This window comes from Pteropus alecto, unplaced genomic scaffold, assembly GCF_000325575.1.
Source record: "Pteropus alecto unplaced genomic scaffold, ASM32557v1 scaffold778, whole genome shotgun sequence".
NCBI lineage: Eukaryota > Metazoa > Chordata > Mammalia > Chiroptera > Pteropodidae > Pteropus > Pteropus alecto.
In genome coordinates, this window is record NW_006441062.1 from 151,040 (window position 1) to 172,116 (window position 21,077).

The 21,077-nt window shown below is 33.7% G+C and overlaps 1 protein-coding gene across 1 annotated transcript in view; it reads right to left on the minus strand.

The window, feature by feature from the left end:
- LRRK2 (leucine rich repeat kinase 2) overlaps nt 1-21,077 on the minus strand; it is a 111,847-nt gene that overhangs the window by 68,612 nt on the left and 22,158 nt on the right. The window contains exons 13-18 of the mRNA XM_025051310.1: nt 15,436-15,563; nt 11,191-11,300; nt 4,336-4,480; nt 4,057-4,196; nt 1,882-2,010; nt 1,637-1,807 (exon numbers count right to left, since the gene is read on the minus strand). Coding sequence (XP_024907078.1) covers nt 1,637-1,807; nt 1,882-2,010; nt 4,057-4,196; nt 4,336-4,480; nt 11,191-11,300; nt 15,436-15,563 — 823 coding nt within the window. The remainder of the gene's footprint in view (nt 1-1,636; nt 1,808-1,881; nt 2,011-4,056; nt 4,197-4,335; nt 4,481-11,190; nt 11,301-15,435; nt 15,564-21,077) is intronic.

The following is a 21,077-nucleotide window of genomic DNA, read 5'->3' on the forward strand; positions in this document are numbered from 1 at the left end:
TTACCCTAACAAAAAATTACAAGGGGAAGTTCCTTTTCAGTTCTTTGGCACATCCAAGTAACATTAATGCACTCATCTGCAGATCACAAAAAGATAGACAATAAAAACACATTAAATTATTGAGGGAAATAATTTACCTTTAAAGTAGAAAAGCAACTATTTTTTTTTATTTTAAAATCTGAATCTACTTTCTTTTTTAAAAATTTATTTATTTATTTATTTATGGTGACATTGGTTAACGAAATCCAATGTTTCAGCTGTACACTTTAACAGTAAAGCATATATATATTTACACTGTGTGTTCACCACTCATAGTTAGATTTCTTTCTGTCACCACATATTTGACCCCCTTTACCCCGTCTACTCCCCCCCACCACCCTCTGGTAACCACAAGCTATTGACCATGTCTATGAGTCTCTGTTTGTCCTGTTCTTCTATTGAGAAGCAACTATTTTTAATGTTGCTTGCTTAAAAGAAATTTCACTAAAGTTAACTAATTTGATTATTTGTTTGGTTTTAATGCTTAAATTAATTGTGCATGAAAATGAGTACAGGTTCACTTTCTTTTTATGTAGGTTGCTAATTAGTGCTAACTTAATCTTATAGTTGACAAATTAATTTGGATCCATAGGCAAGTGAGAAATTAAATAAAGTAAGGCTTGAAAAGTAAATTATTGGAAAATATAGTAGTCCGCTGGTTATTTAATAATATATATTAAATCACTACATAATTGCTGTTCTAGAAATATTATTAAATTTCTAGGAAATATATATGGTGCTGTCTGAATGCTATAAACTCTAAAATTTATACAACAAAGACAAACTTGAAATTACATGTAATGTACTTTAGTAAATACTTATTAAATTCATATTGTATATAAAGCAATGATTTAGATATTCTGAACGATACAAAGCTGAACAATGTACATTTCTACTTTCATACAACTCAAAATACACAAGCGGTACATAAATCGTCATGGACTTAGAGAAGTATATCTTTATTTCACACGGAGGTTGAGGAGGACGAGGAGAGCTTAATCAAGGAAAAAGAATTTGTGTTAGAATTTGAAGGAAGAGCAGGACAATTAGATAGATGTGTTTGCACAGCGAACAAGGGAAGTGAGAGAAGGAAGGCAGGATCACAGTGCTACACAACTGTGGGGGTGGCCAATAGGGGGGAAAGTCAACACGAACGGTGCCCCCTAGGGTGTGCAGTAGACAGCCCACAAGGCCACATGTGATAGTCATGAGAGGAGAACTTTCCTGTCAGAGAAATTGAAAACGAAGAGAAAATGGTTGAAATATGATCAAAACAAAATAAAATAAAATTGCATGTTGAGTAGAGGGTGGCGGGAGAACAATTTGTACAGAGATGCATGGAAGGAGACACATTTGAAAAGCTATTTATTAATCTAACAAAGTAGGTCAACAAGTAAAATGAAGGATTAGACTGAACAATACCTAAGAACTCTATTACCTCTAAACTTCTGTGAATCTAAACTCCTACTACAAATCGCAAGCAGTTGTGCAATAAACTGGTAAACTCTGTAGTGAAGAATAATAGAAGGTAACTAAGAGCTATACAAGAGCAGAGTCAAATAATAGAGAATGACAAAGTGACATCTTGAATACTTACCTGACAAATTAAAGAAGTTCCCTCCTTTGCTCGATTGGCGTCCGCACCCAACAGAAGTAAGCATTCGACCATGATGCTATTATTCTGATCACATGCTCTCTCTAGCATCACACTTTTTAACTCATCATCCATAGCTAATTTTGCAAAACACTTGCAACAAAGGTTTAGAAACTAAAAATAATAGAAATAAGGATTAGAGTCAGCTAAATACATAACAGTTAACATACAGGTGAAAAACATTGTACCTGTTGATCTTTATGTTCCATGAGACTGGAAGACATCTGATGGAATATTATTGAATCAAAGTAATAATGCACCAGCAGCTTGGAAAAAGACTCTGACAATTCCAGCATTGTCAAGATTGTCTGAAATCCCTGAAAGTGGGACCAAAACTAATTAGAACATAAGCAATTTTATGCAAAAAAGAATAAATAATATAAAACATAGAGTATGTATAATATACAATATGTATGATACCGAAAATCTGAGATGTTCACTCAACTAGGTAGATGTATTTACTGGGTTTGTACTTTAAAGCTGTAAACCTTGAAACAATCATATAAATGCAGCTTGCTCTCTCCTTACCAAGAAATACAGCAGGCACACAGAGAATAAAATACTAATGAACAAACCATCGTCTAGCAATGCAGGAAAAATACCTAATCCACTGATATTTGGCTTTTATAGATCCCTGTCTGAAGCCATACCTACAGGATGAAAGCCAGATATTAATCAGGATTAGAATAGCAGAGTCAGCAGGGCTACAGACCCAAATAAGCCAATAAAGTGATTTTTTTATTACAAGATTACAGGTTAGGTTTTCTAGATAGCCCAGAATTTCCTAAACATTTTTGTGCTTTCTTCTGAAATTTAACCTCAAAGAGACAAATGTGAGCTCCAAGATTTCATGAATTTGAGTGTATTTGATAGAAGCTCTAAAGGCACTCTAACGTTTACATTCTTGCGGCAAATTACTTATAAAGGACTGATCAGTCACACCTTTACATTTTAGAACCACCTAAGCATCTTCCACCCATGTGATGTTTTAAAGAAAGAATGAACTTTTGGCTTTACTATTATTTATCTTGAGTAAACATCAAAGATCAACATAACTTTTTAGATTTTTATTATCTTTCAATATATCTTATATCTTTCGATATATTAATGAAATTTTCTAAATAGTAAAATAATTATTTTGAGCTTGTAAGATTCTGAGTTTCTACAAATACTTTCTAACATTTGATAAGAGAAGTAGTCTTAATTTACGCAGCTCTAAGGGATGTGTGGTCCACCCCTCTCTAAAACTGAGGTCCCTGCAAACTCAAATTAATGCAGCAGCAAAACAGGTAATGAGACTGTGTAGAAGGCATATAATTCAAATTAAAAACTTATAAACACTGAACTGGCCAAATAAATATGTTGGCAGGCCAAATTCAGCCCACTGGTCAATAATATACACCTCTATTATAGAGATCCTAGAATTTATGCCTAGATGAATTAATATTGAGTAACAGAGCTCTATATCTGCAGAAAATCATTTCCTTTCCCTTGGATTACTTTTAATCAATTCTGCCCTGGCTTTAATCATCCGAGTGGAGGCACATTATAAAAATCAGATTTATAAAACACAATGTTGTCTTTAATCTAAGAATGTTGTATTTCCAGTAGCACTTTATAATTAAAAATTTTACATACAATATCTCATTTACTAATAATGTCTCTGCAGAGGTTAGAGCCTAGACATTTTTATTGCTAGTCAATGTTGTCATTTACGAAAATATTTGTTGAGTGTGGTTTATGAAAGTTACAAACTCCATTACTAAAAAACCACAACCGAGGCAGACACTCTTAAACTATGTTTTCCCAACATCTGAAAAACAGCAACAAAAAAATCTGTAACAATTTATCTCTTAATTGTCTCTGAATTAATTCTAAACTTATACCTCAGATTCCTAATAAAAACAGTTATTATATATTACATTTTAAATTTTGCTTGAAGAAAAATGTTTAAAATATTGTTTCACCAGAGGAAAAAAAATCAAGGGACAAAATTACTACAGGTAAGTGGCCCACAACAAAACACAGAGAATGACAAACTTTGGAATAATTATAACTTCTATTTACCTAAAATATAAGCAAATGCTCAGCTAGCTGGAATTTCTTTAGCACATTCTCTGCTATTTCATGGAAAAGACAAATGGCAAATAAACATCTGATTTTAGAGATGTAATAATGAAATAATCTTTAGAGATTCAGTTAAATTCTCTTTACCTTCTAAAATTAAAATATTACAAAATGAATAACTGTTTTCAATTAACTGGAATATCTTCATTAACACAAAGTGAGAATGATATCAACTGCTCTGAAAGAGAAATGTGCACAAGATCTCACATTCCTTTCAAGATAATGCACATACATACTTTAATCTGTATTTCAGCCATATCCTTAAATCGTTGTAAACTGGAAACCAGAATTTTCGCCAGCAGACGCCCAGTTCCTATAAATAGATTCTTCTTTGTAATCAAGCATCCTATAAGACTTAAACCCAGACACTGAATTTCTAGAAGAATAAAGCAAGGGGAGGTGGGGCGGGGGGAGAAGACAATTAATTGTTTTAAAGCTCAAAACTGAAGAAAAATTTAAAGACATCCAAAGCCTATAAAAATCCATTCTAAATCCTGAATTCAAATTGAACCAACCTTGGTCATGTGGATACATCTGCAGTGTTTGAAGCACTGAATCAATAGCACCTTCCAGAGATAACACCGCTAATGCATCAGGAAAACGTGCTATAGAAGAAATTACTTTTAATCCACATTTCTGAATCCCAGGATTTCCAATGAACTAAAATAAAAGGACAATTAAGAATGTTTACTGTTAAAAATGAGTTCTCAATACTTATCTTAGTTAAAGCCAGCAATAGACTGATAAAATATAAACTGAGTAATCTAAATAGCTTCAAACCAGAGTCAAGCTTTGGTGTGGCCTTTTCAACAATAATCTACCCTTTTCTCACTTCCATGCTGTCAAAGAACAGAAATACCTTCTTTTACCCCATCTAGCCCCTCAGTGCCTCTCAATTTTCCATATTCGGCTTTTTTTTTTTTTTTTGTATAGGGTGTGAAAATAAGCACCGTTTTCTCATCCTGTGCCCTTCTCCTTCACATGTCTTGTTTTTTCCACCCTAAGCATGTTTGCTGTAAACATCTTTGCTGCAAACAATTTTGTCGCAAACATTGTTGTCACACAACTAATTGACCGTAAGGCAATTTTGCCATAAAAGATTTAAAGAAGAGAGATATTTAAAAAGGACATAATAAAACACTAAAAATTTAATAACAAAATTAAAAAGACTTTATTGAGAAAAATGAAAATACATTGCCTTGGAAATCTTTCGTTCATAGTATTATACATCTCTTTTTTACTTGCGAATTTGTCTGCTTGTTCAGCATCACCCTTTTTCTTTCTCACTACCATTTTTTCCTTCCTTAAGAGAGGTATCAGTTTCCACCTATAGAACTGATAATTAATAATCTTGAAAACTGTTGTGAATTAGTAGCCTCCTCTTTTCTATTGGCCATAGCTTGGTAAACTTTTGTTTTTGACAGATGGGAGGGATGACTGTGATTGCCAAAGAATCTGCAAACTGATAAGTTATTTTTTAGCACAGTATGCAATCTGGCTTTACACATAGTTTCGCGATCTGGCTTCAAAATAGTTGTTATCATCCACTATTTTAAGACCATCATGTTTACTACTTATTGTTGAGACCATGAGGGCTGAGATTTATATACTATAAAAATGGGAATACTGCAAGAACGTAGTCAATGGAGAACTGAAACCAAACTGACAACTAGCTTAAATACATTGTCTGTTAAATGTAAACGAAACTGTCAATCGGTTACTTTATCTTTGAGAAATTGCCTTACAGCCAGTTTGTTGCACGGAGAAAATGCTTTTGCAAAGATGTTTATGACAAAAATGCTTGTGGCGAAAATACTTGCAACCTCTTCTCCATCTCCTCAGCTTGGACATTATTTCATCTATCATTCAACAAGATACTCATAACTTGCCTCCCCTGGCACTTTTTCTTGTTATTATTTCCATCCTAAGAAAACCCTGGACAGTAAAAGTCAGCTTTAGAACCAACTAAATTTGGGGTTAAATTCTGTCTCATCACTTAACAGTTCAATGAATTTGAGGACCATTCAAAATGAACGAAATAACATTTTCTTCAGGAGTGATATTTACTCAGAAAGTGTTAGTCAAGAAGTATAAAGAAGTTCAAAGTGGTGCAAAGTGAAGCTAGAGGGATGCCTCAGTATCTGTCTTGGCTTCCTCTCCTCTAAAATGACCCTAATAATGCCAGGTTGTTTTGAGGATGAAATGAGATAACTCATTGTCCACACAATAAACACTGAATGATGGCCACAGTTCAGGCCTTGGGCTATCATTCTCCTCAGAGATTAAAAAAAACTTCTAAATGGGAGAGAGAGTGTCCCTAAATTGTTCTTCCATTGCATGAAGCTACCACTTTTCCTTCATTTCTAAACTTATTAATAGAAAAGTCTACAACCATTACACCTCCACATTCTCCCTACCCCTTAATTTCATATAATCAGACTTCTGTCCTAACCACTCTGAATTAAAACCATTCAAAGAAAAAAGTCCTTTAACCACTGAATTGCTGCATTTTTCTCCCTTGATTTCCATGACACAGTATATCCCTAATTATTCTCAAACTTTAAAACCATTCATTTGCCCATTTCCTTTATAATCTTTACTTTCAACTCCAAACTTTGTTCTTTCCTTATTCATGGGTGATAATACCAAAACCTATGTAGCACTTGCTATGTGCCTCCCTTTTAAGCACTTTATATGTGTATTAACTCATTCAATCCTCACAATGACCTGGTGATATAGACACACTATTATTATCCCTATGTTATTAATGAAAATAGAGACACAGAAACCTTTCAGCAGATAATTCAAAGCACAAGTTTCAACTCTCCTAATTTCTCTTTGCTCGACAGCCATATCTTTAAATCAGATTTATTAAATCAGACTGTTATTTATGAAGCATCTATCCTTGTCCTTAATACCATCACCTCTAACAAGTTTCTGCTCAACTCATGCTTCTTGCTAACTTGAGCTCCCGTAAGTCTAACCATGTCAGCTTCAGTTCAATGATGACTAATGACTTGCAACAGGAAATCTGTGATTTGTCTATGCAAAAGGGAATTTAGAGTATCACATTATTACACATGACAGAACTCAAATAAACTATTCAATCAGTTAAAATAGTGGTATTTGATTTCTGACAATTTCATAAATTTGAAAAACAGATACATGTGTATATGTATGTACATATGTATATTTACAAGCCTACAATGCACTTTCTCTTACCAAGTGTATTATCTTGAAAATAATGATTTATTGTTGTTCAAATGGAGATTAAAACCAATTTACTAGTTTATACTTAGCTAGTGTTGTCCAAATAAAATTTTTGAAAGTGCCAGTAGGAGGACACCTACAGAAAACTTATCATCTTTGCTTCAGGATTTTCCAGGTTTTTTTAGAGAATGCATAAATAATCAAAATGGTTTCTCTAATGAGCAAGCTAGCCAGCTCAAGGGAAAAAATACCCACACCAGCCTCTTTTCTAGCTGCCAGCTAAGTTGATTGCAATTTAGGAAAACTTTCCAGAAAAAAAATATTTAATACATAACTAGAAAGAAGCAATATAGTCCAGAACTAACATTGAGATATATCCTAAGAAAGTAGCTGAATTTAAGAAAAAGAATCCTTTGGGCAGCAGATAAAAATTCAAGTTATTTAAAAGTAAAAAAAAAAAGAAATCAATCTGGTCTCAGACTTCCCACTAAAACATTGAGTAATAAAAGACAATGAAATGCCTACAAAGTTTTCAAAGAAAAGAAATAAAACCCCAATATTTTACAACAAACCAAACTGCTTGAGTCCAAATATCTAACAACATTAAAATGTCCATGGAATGAACTTTTTCATAAGAAATTCAGACAACTAAAAGATGAACAGAAAAACTATAACAAAAGGACTTGCAGTGAACATTAAATCCATATAACTGTGGAAATAAGATGAAAACAAACTGAGAAAGTATGGTTATAGAAGTGATTATGAATATTATAAACCTTGTCAATATAATTTATTTATTGGTGAGAAAATAAGCAATATTAAAGTTTGTTGAGTGCATACTATGTACTAGGTATTGTATTACGTACTTTACACAGTAATTATCTCATAAAAATCTTAATAACCCTAAGTGAAAAACCATTTATTATCTCTGTTTCATAGATAATGAAACCAAGACTTTAAATAACTTGTCCAGAGTATACTAGTATGTGGGTGGTAAAGCCAAGTTCAAACCTAGATACCCTGATTCCAGGGCCCACAAACTCAACTATTAGAAAATTTTGTACAGTTAAAGCTATAAGAGCAAACACTGTATAATCTCTCATCAAGTAATAGAGGAGAGAAAATATAAGAAGTGAAAATATACTAATTTCATCAAAAAGTGTACATAACATGTTAACATACATGAAAGGAAAAAATAAGTACCTGGGAAGATACATTTATATTCATGAAAAATTAGAAATTTTCCCATAGTAATTCATTAGGAGTCTCGTCTAGTTGTTTTTAATCCATACATAGGATGACATAATTTGGAAGTAGTATAACATATGTAATTAGGATCTATTGATGGGTAATGTATTGTGAGGATAGATAAATTAAGCTGTAGTAACAATCCCAAAATTTCATAGGCTGATAATAGAAACAGTTCCATTCTCACTTATGCTTCATATTGTTACAGGGCAGAAGGGAGCCTCTGCTCATCAGTCTCTCAGGCAACCACTGTCTCAAACAGTAGAGGCTATAGTGCTTGAGAGGGTATTCTGAAAGAAGTCTCACCAGCAATTAAATGTTTGGTCTAGAAATGACAAATGTCCTCCACTTATAATTCCTTCGCCAAAACTAGTTAGATAATCCAACCTAACTACAAAAGGGCCAATAAATGCTACCCCAGAATCACCAAAAATTAGAGAACTGACAACATTTGGCAAACGGCACTAATGATTACCACATAAATTTGTTGTCACATTTTTCTGATTCCAAATAATGTCACAATGAACATTCTTGTATAAAAAACTCTTTGTGTACTAGTACAGGTCTATTATAAATTCCGAGAGTGGAATTGCTGGTCAGAAAATATATCTATTTGAATTTTGATAGACATCACAAATTTACTCCCCTTTCTTTTAATTTATATTTCTTTAATAATGATTATACTTGAGACCCTCTTCATATGTTTATATGACAAATTCATTTTTAGCTTTAAATCTCATCCATCTATAATGAGTTTTGGCAGAATGAGGAAGGTAATTCACTAAGCTTCCTTTGCTTTCCCAACATGGCTGGAGAGTTAGTTATTCCAACACAAGTTATTGAGCTATTTGACCCCTAGTTTTGAGGGAATATGATATACAAATTGCATATTTGCCTTTGAGTCTATTTCCTAAATTACCATTATGTGGCACTGATCTATGCCCTCCAGTGCCAATGACACACTATTTTAATTGCTAAAGTTGTATAATACATTTGACTATCTGTTGGAGCTGGGCCATATTAATTATACTCTTTTTTTCAAAATTCTCCTGGTTATTCATGCATATTAATTATTTAATTAATTTTTCAAAATTTTATACCAGCTTATCTAGTTTCAGAAAATATTATTTTGATCGTGTTCATGGAGATCGATTTTAATTTTTAAAAAATTAGTTATTTTATCAAAAATGGTGGTATATATTTTCATATGTTCAACTCCTCATTTGTACCTATCAACTGAGTTTCATAGTTTCGTTTAGTCCTATAAACTTTCTTTGACTTTACTCCTATGTAATTTTTTGTTTTTGTTGTTATTGTTGTTGCTTTTGCAAATAGGCTCTTTCTCTCCCTACATATTATTTACAACTGAAATAAATATCTTCAATATTTAAACTGGGTACATTTTGCTTTGAGGTTTTTTCTGATGCACGCGACCTCTTTGACTTGTGTCCATTTAATCAGAAGATTGTTTTGACTTTATAAACTCCCTTGCTAAAGACAACAACAGTGGTCACTGCATACAAAGCACAGATGCAGCCAAAATGCAGAGCTTATTTTCTACTTTGTTCTCCAGGAACAATACAGGACAAATAGATCTCTCCAGAACAGGTGACTGGAAGTTCTCACATGTGGGTAAAGCTACAAGGATTAGGCATAAATAGAATGTCAATGTTCTAGACAAATTTTAACTTAAGCCTGTTATTAGAATTTTATGTAAAGACTGATTCACTTTAATAAATACTTCTCATAGTCTTCGCTTTATAAATTCTGCTCTCCAAGAACACCTATTTTGGATGATGATTAATTTCTTTGTTTCTGCAGCATTTGGATCTAAAATCTCTGATGCTTTGTAACTTTTATTCAGAGTGAGACATGCTAAAGAAACTTACATTCATATTTATTTTCATCAAATATTCCTGGAATTAAATTCAACCCATTACATTGCTATAGTGAAGAATCAGATTAAGGTTTGAGTACAAATGACTCAAAATATATCATCAATTACATTATAAAGTTCAGTTGAAATTGAACTTTTAAAAGAGATCTCTCTGTAGGCTATTCTAATTAATTCATGATATTTTTAAAAGTATACTAAATTACTTAGAATTATTTCCACTTATGACCTTGAATGCTGTCTTCCTTTCATAAAAACTTTAACCATAACCATTCTTTACTTCTTTATTCATATCTTTGATAAAGAACCAACTTCTGTTGAACTTCCAAACCATCTTAATTCCATCAATACCTTTCGCATTGCACAAAATAAAAGTAATTTCTCTATTCTCTTTTCATAGTTATTGCAATTATCGACTACATTGATTATAATACATTATCACAAATGTACATAGATATGTAAATATATGAAAATGGGAAGAAACAATGCACACTGAACCACTTCAGAGGTTATCTCTGAGAAGAGCAATGAAATCGAGCAAAAAGAATTAAAGAAGACTTTAATGCTGTGCCCTGTGTGTCTTCATGGGCTGAACCTTTCAAGCAGAATCAGAAAAGAAAGACAAGCAGCCAGGAGAGTCAGAGAAAACAGCAGCCATAGCTTCTGTCACAGCTCCGCCAGTGCTCATGAGGCTTAGTTGCACATCTAGCTCTTCGGTTCTTTCTCTAAGCAGACACAAGTAGCTTTACATTATTGGTAATCAAAAGACATGTCCAAGTCTGTAGTTGATAGTACACTTATAGTTGATAGTTGTAGTCGACAGCACACTTACCTCAGTGAAAATGGCACATCTCTTCACCTCCTACATCCTTACTATCATCTTATGTCTCTAACCACATAACTTCTTACTTTCTGAGTAAACAGAAGATGGAAAACTTAAACTAAAAATTCCCCTCATCTCCCCAAGTTTCATATTCTGTTTAACAGCATAAAGGCAGAAAACCTACATTGTACATACCCTGTTCAAAGATACTAGGACCAGTTTGTGAATATCATTCCTGAAACACTGTTCGGTAACCATATTTAGCTTATGTTGATATTCAGTATCTTCCTTGGATTCTCCTGGCAAAACAAACAAATAAATAAATACTTTTCTCATAAAGATTTAAACTGAACAGACTGTCACTTGTTAGAAATGATCATAATTAACCCAACAATACACATGTATTTTTTTCTAATACATGGTTCTTTACCAAAGAAATAAACCCCATCATTCAGGAATTTATAAAAGTAGTTCATTATTGAATATAAAATAAATACAGTGAATGTGGATATTTATTGAATTGAAAGTAGCAAGAAGTTATCATAGTGGAGGAATTTTCTGTAGCAAACAATCTCTTTTTTTTGTATGAGTAGGTTGTGCTCACAAGGAGCTAGATTTTTATGCAACAATGGACAACTTGAGAAAAGCTCAAAGTTATTTGGACAACGACATAAAAATGTCAGATATGAAATGTAGGCATAAAAAAGCAGCTGAAATCATAGTGAAAAGAAAAATGATTTGAGTCTCAGCATCATGATAGGAAAGAGCATGTAGTTTTATTAAAAGTCCTTAAGGCTGCATAAAAGTATTTATTCAAAGAAATTATATTCCTTAATAAGCTACACTGTAGAAGAACTATCCCAAAACCATTGAAAAAAAACTAAAAGTTAAAAAAATGTTTACACAACAGAATATTAAGTAAAATTATTATGAAAGAATGATGTTTCCCAAACCTAAGAATGTAGAAATAATTATTAATAAACAATTACTTTTAATCTTTCACTTAAATAACTTGTATTAACACAAACTATAAATTGGCTACATATAGCTTTTCATTTATTTAACAAAAATATGAGTGTCAACTGCATGCTAGGAATTTTGCTACATGCTGAGAATTTTCAGTTCTTGTTTTAAAATTTATTCAAACAGGTTCTGACATCCAATAAGTTGTATGACCTTGGACAAGTTACTTAAACTTTCTGTGTCTCATTTTCTGTGACCAAAACCATATTAACTTCTGAGGTTGCCTATCATAAGCTGATGTGACCACTAAAAGCAGGCATGTTGAGTAGTAAAAACTTCACGTCAAGTGTAATGAGTCTTATTGAACATCTTTCTTATATTAAGACCAAATGAACATTTTCATAAATTTCATCTCTGGTCTTTGTTATATCACGTGAGATTCTACTATCCAGAATGGATATAATATCCTTTCCATACAATAGTTCTTTAAATTGCATGGACTGCAAACTTATGGAGGACAGGATCCATAACTTAATCATCTCCAGATCTCCAAGGGTTCTAAGTATACTTCTTTAGATATAACAGTTGTTAAATATACTTTTGTTGCACAAATGAGTATTTCAAAGTGACTACTCTGGATTCAAGATATATAGGTGGAAAATCTGGCTCCATTATATAAGCTGTGACCTTTAAATCTCTATATCTTATGACTCAGTTTCATCATCTGTAAAATGGCAACAACAAAAAGTAGTATATGCCTTATGGGTACCAAAAGAATTTTAAAAGTTAATATACATAAAGTTCTTCAAATAATACCTGACATATTTTAAGTCCATATTGTTAGGTATTATTGTTATTAACTATAAATGAGTTGATTTTAATATAGTTTTTGTATCCTCTTGAGTCATTTCTTCTCTAAATTAAATAAATTCAGACTGTCTTACTGTTCTTATGGATGTGGTTTTATACTCCTGCTTGCCTCTATACATTTCCCAATTTGCCTATGTCCTTTCTTAAAAATTTTACATTATTTACTCTAAAACTGAAACAAAGCCAAGAAAGAAAAAGCTAAATGATATTTTATTAAAATAATTGAGCTTTTATTATTTTAAAGAAACTGGCTCAATTACCTCAATAAGTTATTGGTAGAAAAAAAGGAGGAAGTAAACAGTACTAGAATGAAAGAAACTTAAGAGCCATAACATCAGAAGCAATATGTGGTCCTAAATTGGATACTGAATTATACAAATTCACTTTAGTGAACATCTTTGTTACAATTAAGGAAATCTGAATGTGATCTAGTTAATAAATGAGTATGTGTACATCCAGATATCTTAAAAGCATCCCAGTTTAACATGTTCAAATCAGAACAATATTCAACCACAAAACTAATACCATAGTTACTGATACACAGAATGGTATGATAAGATATATATAGTATGGCACCGTATGGTACAGTATGGTATGATGTGGCATGTTGTGAATATGATATGGTAGCATAAAGTAGATGGTTAGACCTTTACCTAATAGAAAGATGTATTCATATATTGATATACATATAAAATGTGTCTATTAATATGTATATTTCCACACATAAAGCATAATCCTAAAGTTATAAAATTATTTCAAGGGCACTCATTTAATACAGCTAAACATCATTATAAAAAAATATTTAACCTATCATTTAAATATATCATTTTATACATCTAAATGATTGACTATCAGTGTTGCTTCAGGATAAATTTAAGAAAAATAAAAGAAAAATTATATTTGAAACTCATGTTTGAACCAAAAGAGGTGATTTTATTAACTAACAGATTTGGTTCTAAATATCTTTTGGTTATCAAGACTCAAATCCACTTTCAAAAGAACAAGGCCAACACTTTTAAGGATAATCGAAAGGGTTTTGTTTTGATTTTTACAATGTACAAACAAAATTTTTAAAAACTCACAATAATATTTTTAAGCAAAATTATCTGTTGTATTATATACCAAAAGTTGATTGACAATTATGAATGGGACATTATAATTCAATTTAAAACATATTTATTGACTAGCCATTTTGGGTTAAGGTACTAAGAGATTTTTTAAAAAATGACTGAATAAAGCCCTATCCTAGAAAATATTTATACTCTATTACTGAGTATACTCTCATACTTGAAAACATAAAATACCTATGTGACAACAGATAATGGTCACTTAGGAGGATTTCACTTAAAAAGAAAAATAAAACAGGCCTCAAAAGAATTGGAAATTTTACAAAACCAAAAACAGTAGCATCCCTAATGGTAGTAGCTGAAAGCCAAATCAAATAGATCTTCTTTGCTTCTCTCGGATCCACCCCTTCTTCCACTGTCCTGCCCCCACCATGTCTCACCTGACAATCATGGCCTCCAATCCAGTAGCCCCATAACTAGGCTCTCACCCTGCCACACATCCTCTACATCACACTGCTATTGTTATAAATTGCAGATTTGGTCATGCAACTACAATTTTTAAACACCTTTAATCAGCTTGAACTGACTTCCATTAGAAAAGCACAAATTGCATTTAAAGCCCTTTTTTTCATGTCCCGGGCACTGCTCTCCTCTATTCTATGCTTCACTTACATCAGACCTTTTGTACTTTCTCCTTCTGCTTGAAATATCCTCCTGACCTTTCTTCTAGGTCAGCCTTGCTCACCCTTCAACCTCAAAATCACAATCTCTGATCTACTCTTTTGAATAAATTATTTATGCCTCCATCAACATTATCAGAGCTTTTCATACAAATATCTACAATAGTTCTTTTCATACTGTCTGGTAATTAATTATTTACCTATCCGTCTACCTCTGAGCTCCTAAAATAATACAGTCATGCTTTTCTTTTTTTTCATTTATCTTTCATACCTTTGCAGCCTTCGCAATGTTTAGAACATAAGACGCACTTAATATATACGTGTTGAATGAATGGAGGAGCAGGTGTTTCAAATGAGCTTCAAAGACTAAATAAGGTCGCAACAAATGTAAGTAGAAAGTAAAGTGGAGGGAATGGAAGCTATTGAGGTTAATGAGTAAAAGCCACATGGTTATATTTGAGAAAGATTAACTCAACAACAGAGTAAATGAAGGACTAAAAAGAGAGAAGTGTGAAAATTAGCTATTATTATAGTCCACATGAAAAAAAAATCATTTGGACTCAGTAATGTCAACAGAAATAGAAAAGAATTATTAGAGACGGACATTCTCTTTGGAAGTAAAGCACCACACTTTAGACTGTAATTATTTCTTGTGTAAATAAATTATTGAATTTTCTTATTCTTATAAATTCATCTGACCATTCCACATCATCATTTTCCTTTATTTTTGGATTAGTGGAAAGATTTTCATTTGTTTGGCAGAGACAGGTCCTTTAATTTTTGCCTAAAAAATTAATATTTCAGGAAAAGTCAAAAATCCATTTAAATTGTTATCTCTTCCCACAGTCACTTATGCAACTTACCTGGAACTATAAAATGTAAAATAGCTCGAAGGGCCTCTAGCTGCACTGATAATGATGTCTCATGACTCTTCATAACTGTTATTATTTTGGGGGCCACTGCTGCCATTGTATCCAGGGAAGTGTTACTGGAGATATCAACAGTGAAATGCTTATTAAAAATATAACCTGATTTCATTGTACAAACACCAATTTGAAAGAAGTGCAGGAAAACAAAACCAATATATTTTATTAGAAAAGACTATATGAAAATACATTTGAATTCGGCAATATGAGCATACATTAGTTGTTTTTTCATTAAACTTTGACCTCAAAAAGTTGAATTTACAGTAACCTGAGAATTATCTTATTTAGTTTCACAAACTAACTACTTCCTTCTGATCTACAAAAGGGTCACAGGCAGCAGCCCTGGAAAGTAGATGTTATTATCCACATTCTCTGGATGAAGAACTTAGGCAAAGAGAGGGTAAATATCAAGGTTTTATCACTGGAAGGTGACAGAGCCAGGATAGGAACACAAACTCCTCTGACCCCCAAGGCAAGGGCTCTTTACATCATACCACTTGGCTCTTACAGATTAATTCCACTAGGCTTCTTATACAGTATTCTAGTTTTATTTGCATTGACATCTTGATTTCTCTAAGGTGTTTTAGTTATTCCTTCTTTTACATATGAGTAAATGCCACTCGACTAGATTTCAGTAGGTATTGGCAGTCCTTGCTTTGTGCAGTGCCATGTTAACTGAAAGATGTGCATATCAGAACCATGCCCTTGACTTGCAAGGTTCCTTGGTCACTGAGATAGAGTTCCTCTTTTCTACCTTAAAGTACCAGTTTAAACAGATGCCTTCTTTGTAGCTTCCCTCCTTTGGTAACCCAGCTAGGTTCACTCTGCTTTTACCACTATGCCTTTTTACACATCACTGTCATTGTGTTATCACAATGTATTGTAATTATCTGTCTACATCAGTCTCTTCAACTAGATAATGAATTTTATAGGGGCAGACACATTGTCATAGTTAACTTTGAATCTCCAGGACCAGAACTGTACACATTTCACACATGAGGAAATAGCCAGAAACATCAATCTCCCAGATTCTACAGAATCTTAAACTCTGGGTTATTCCAGTGTGTTTTTGCCTCATTTACAAAGGTTCACACACTTGCAGGACCATAAAAATCACCATTTAAGATGAATTTTTCTTTTAAATGTTCAAGAGCAACACTTAAATAAGAGAAATATGACTCAAAAATATGATATATATATAAACATAAATAGATTATCTAGACTGATGTCAAAAACAATTGTAAGCCCCATTTCTTATAAGTCTAGATGTACTACTTACAGTTTATCCCATTATACACATTTCATTTATTCATATTTAATAACAGCATTAATAATAATAGCTATAATTTATTGAGTGCTTAAAATGCAGCAGGCATTATACTAATCCCTTTTTTAAATTAATTTAATCCTTACATTATAAACTTACAATTTATGAGGTTATGATTATCCCCCTTTACCAATGAGGAACCTGAAGTTTGGAAATCAAATAGCTGGCTCAAATTAGTGGGAAAACCAGGACACAAAATAGTTTTTACTGCAACATCTGTGCCATTTATTTTTCTTTTATGTATGACCATTTCCTATATAGTCTCTTTTTATTTGCAGTTTACTCAGACTATGCTAAAGTTACCTCACATTCTTTGTCCTAATAAAATGCAAAAAAAGGCACTGAGCATATTCCGTAGCAAATATGTGCTGTATATAATTTAGTTTTGGTCTTTTTTAAAGAGGTTTTTTTTTTTTTAAGCCAGTAGTTGTGCTCTTCACACTCAATCAGTACCCTACCCCAAACCACTCATCATCCACCCCCAGATCTCATTCTGTTGTGCCACTAACCAGCTATGTCATCTTAACATGTCTGGACTTGGACTAGGTGTAACTAAAAGCTTTCTTAGCTAAAGAATGAGAACAGGAAATGATGACAAAATTAATTCAAATGAAGAAACAATCATAAACATTAGTTGTGAAAAAGCAACAATTAAAAGCCATATCCTGCTTCTCGTCAATATGGCAGAGTAGGTTAATGCTGTGCTTACCTCCTGTCATGACAACATCAAAATTACGACTAAACTGTGGAATGACCATCATTGAGAATCACCTGAAGTCTAGCTAAACAGAAGTCCATTAACTGCAGATATACAGTAAAAGCCTCTTTGAGACTGGTAAGAGGGGTGGAGATGAAGAAAGGGCTGGTCCCACACTTACAAGTGGCAGTTAAAAATCAAGAGTGATATTTCAGCTGCAGAGGTCCCCCTCAATGGAGCATGAAGTCCCACCTCACACCAGGCTCCCAAGGTTCCAGTGCTGGAGCCAAAAGTCCCCATAACTTCTGGTTGTGAAAACCAGTGGAAATTGTGGCCAAATGAGATGGGGGTGGGGAGGTTGCTGGAGATCCAGGCATTCCTTTTAAAGAGCCTGCGCACAGACTTATTCATTGACGAACTCACTCACTCTGAGCTCCAATGCTGGAGCAGCAGCTAGAAAGGTGTCAGGGCCATACAGGGAGGAACTGAATTGTCTGGCTTCAGGCCAAGGGATGGAGGGGCAGCTTTCTCCCAGACAGAAGTTCTGGCAGAGGGCATTGTTCCTTTGTTGAGCCTTCTCTTGTCCCAGCCTGTAGACTTAGGCAGGTGCCATATCTGAGTCTCCATTAACCTGGCTAACACTTTTTGCCCTGCTCTGGTAGTTCCCTGACATCCCCTCCTCACCCAACTTGCAGGCCCAGACAAGCCACTTCCAGTGGTTTTTCTATACAAACAGCCTGTCTTGGCTCATACTGTGGACTTTCCCAAAATTTCCCAAAGATTCAAAACACTCAAATAAGCAGCATCTGGTATCAGTTGCCCCATACCTCTTGTTGAGCAGCCAGCTCCAAGACTAGCACTAGCTGCAGCAAGCTTCAGTCCACAGCTTAGTTTCTCCCAGGCACCTCCAAGCCCAGTGGCAATCATCTTTAGATCACTTTGTAGCTCATACCAACTGGCCGCAGGCAGGGCACCGGTAGCAGCTGAACTTGGTCTGCACCAGAGCCTCTCCCAAGAAGCCCCAGAACCAACACATCTGGTGGCCAGCTTCAGACCACACCAGAGCACCATTTGGCCACCTCCACAAATGACATATCCAAAGGGCAAACTTGGCAGGAACCAGAGCCCTGCTAAACTGAATCACGCTCTGTAGGGTCAGTCCCTGTATAACAGCTCCTCCACTATAGTCAAGGCCAGTCCTCACAATCAATTAGCCTCAGCATCTATCCCTCCACTGACATACAAACAGCAACCAAGGCTCAAGTACAACAGGTGAGCAGGCACAACCCACACAAGGAACACATCAGGAGGACCCAGCTCAGGTGACCAGGAAGACTGCACCATGGGGCCTCATAGGACACTTAATACATAAGGCCACTGTACCAAATCTGGGAGACAGAGCAGCTCAATCTAATACATAGAAATAAACACAGGGAGGCAGACAAAATGGGGAGACAAAGAAACATGTCCCTAATGAAAGAACAGAACAAAATTCCAGAAAAAGAACTAAAAACATTGGAGATGAGATATCTACCAGATGCAGAGTTTAAAATTCTGGTTATAAGGATGTTCAGTGATCTCAGTGAGAACTTCAACAAGAGATAGGAAATATAAAAATGGAGATAGAAAACAAAAAAGAACCAGTTAGAAATGAAGAATACAATAACTGAAATTAAGACTAGAGGAAATCAATAGATTACAGGAAGCAGAAGATCAAATCAGTTATTTGAAAGGTAAAGTAGCAGAGAATACCCAATTAGAACAGCAGAAAGAAAAAAAATAAAAAAATAAATGAGGATAGTTTAGGGGCCTCTGGGACGAAATCAAGCATACCAATATTCACATCCTAGGGGTACATGAAAGAAAAGACAGAGAACAAGGAATTGAAAACCTATTTCAAAAAATAGTGATGGAAAACTTCCGTAACCTGGCAAAAGAAATAGATATGCAAACCCAGGAAGCACAGAGAGTCCTAAACAAGAACTCAAAGAGGCCCACACCAAGATACATTATAATTAAAATGCCAAAGGTGAAAGACAGAGAATCAAAAGCACCAAGAGAAAAGCAGTAGCTACCTACCAGGGAGCTCCCTTGTCAGCTGATTTCTCAACAGAAACTTTGCAAGCCAGAAGGGACTGGCATGAAATATCTAAGGTACAAAAAGCAAGGAACTACAACCAAGAATACTCTACTCAGCAAAACTATTATTTAGACTCAAAGGACAGATAAAGAGCTTTCCAGACAAGAAAAAACTAAAGGAGATCATCACCACCAAGCCAGTATTACAGGAAATGTTAGAGTGACTTCTTTAAGAAGAAAAAGAAAAAAAAAAAGATTTAAAAATATGAATAATAAAGTTGTCATAACTACATATATTATCAATAATTACTTTAAAAGTAAATGCATTAAATGCTCCAATCAAAAGACACAGGTGGCTGCAAAGCTACAAAAACAAGACCCTTACATATACTGCCTATAAGAAACTTACTTTAGATTGAAAGACACACACAGACTGAAAGGGATGGAAAAAGATATTTCATGAAAATAGAAATAAAAAAAAAAACTTATATCAGACAAAATAGACTTTATAAGAAAAGTTAATACAAGAGACAAAGAAAGACTCAGTAATTCCACCTCTGGGTATTAATCTAAAGAAACCCAAACACTACTTCAAAGGAATATGTGTATCCATATGTTCACTGCAGCATTATTTAAAATAGCCAAGATATAGAGGCTATCTGAGTGTCCGTCAATGGATGAATGGATAAAGAAAATGTGGTACGTATATACAATGGAATATTACGCAGCCATAAAAAAGGAACGAAATCTTGCTATTTGCAACAACATGGATGAACCTAGAGGTTATTAGGCTAAGTGAAGTAAGTCATACAAAGAAAAAAATACCTTATAATTTCATTTATATGTGGAATCTAAAAAGATAAATAAATAACAATGAACAAACAAAACAGAAACAAATTCATAGATACAGAGAACAAACTGATGGTTACCAGATGGGAGGGGTTTTGGGGGATGGGTGTAAAGAGGAAGGGATTCAGGAGTACAAATTGGTAGTTACTAAATAGTTTGGGGATGTAAAGTATACCTTACGGAATATAGTCGATAATATTATAATAACTATGTATGATGTCAGATGGGTACTAAATTTACCGGGGTGATTGCTTTATAAGTTATATAAATGTCTAATCACCATGTGTATAACTGAAACTAATAGTGTATGTCAACTGCAATTGAAAATAAAAAATTATTTTATAAAATAAGTTGTATCCTGATTTTATCTTTTGTAACTTTCACACTTACAGAATAATTAGAAAAACTGTATAAGGTTGTGTGCCATATAATTGACATTTTTCAAAACATAGGCAAAACCAAGCAAGAAGCACAAAAGCAAACCTTCAACACATCTCAACAATCTCTACCATCTCTCTCAATATTCAGATAAAATGTCAGTGATATGAGATTATGTTGTATAATATTGCAACCTTCAATTGCCTTGTTTTTCTTTTCACTCTTAGAAACATGCTTGAAATACTG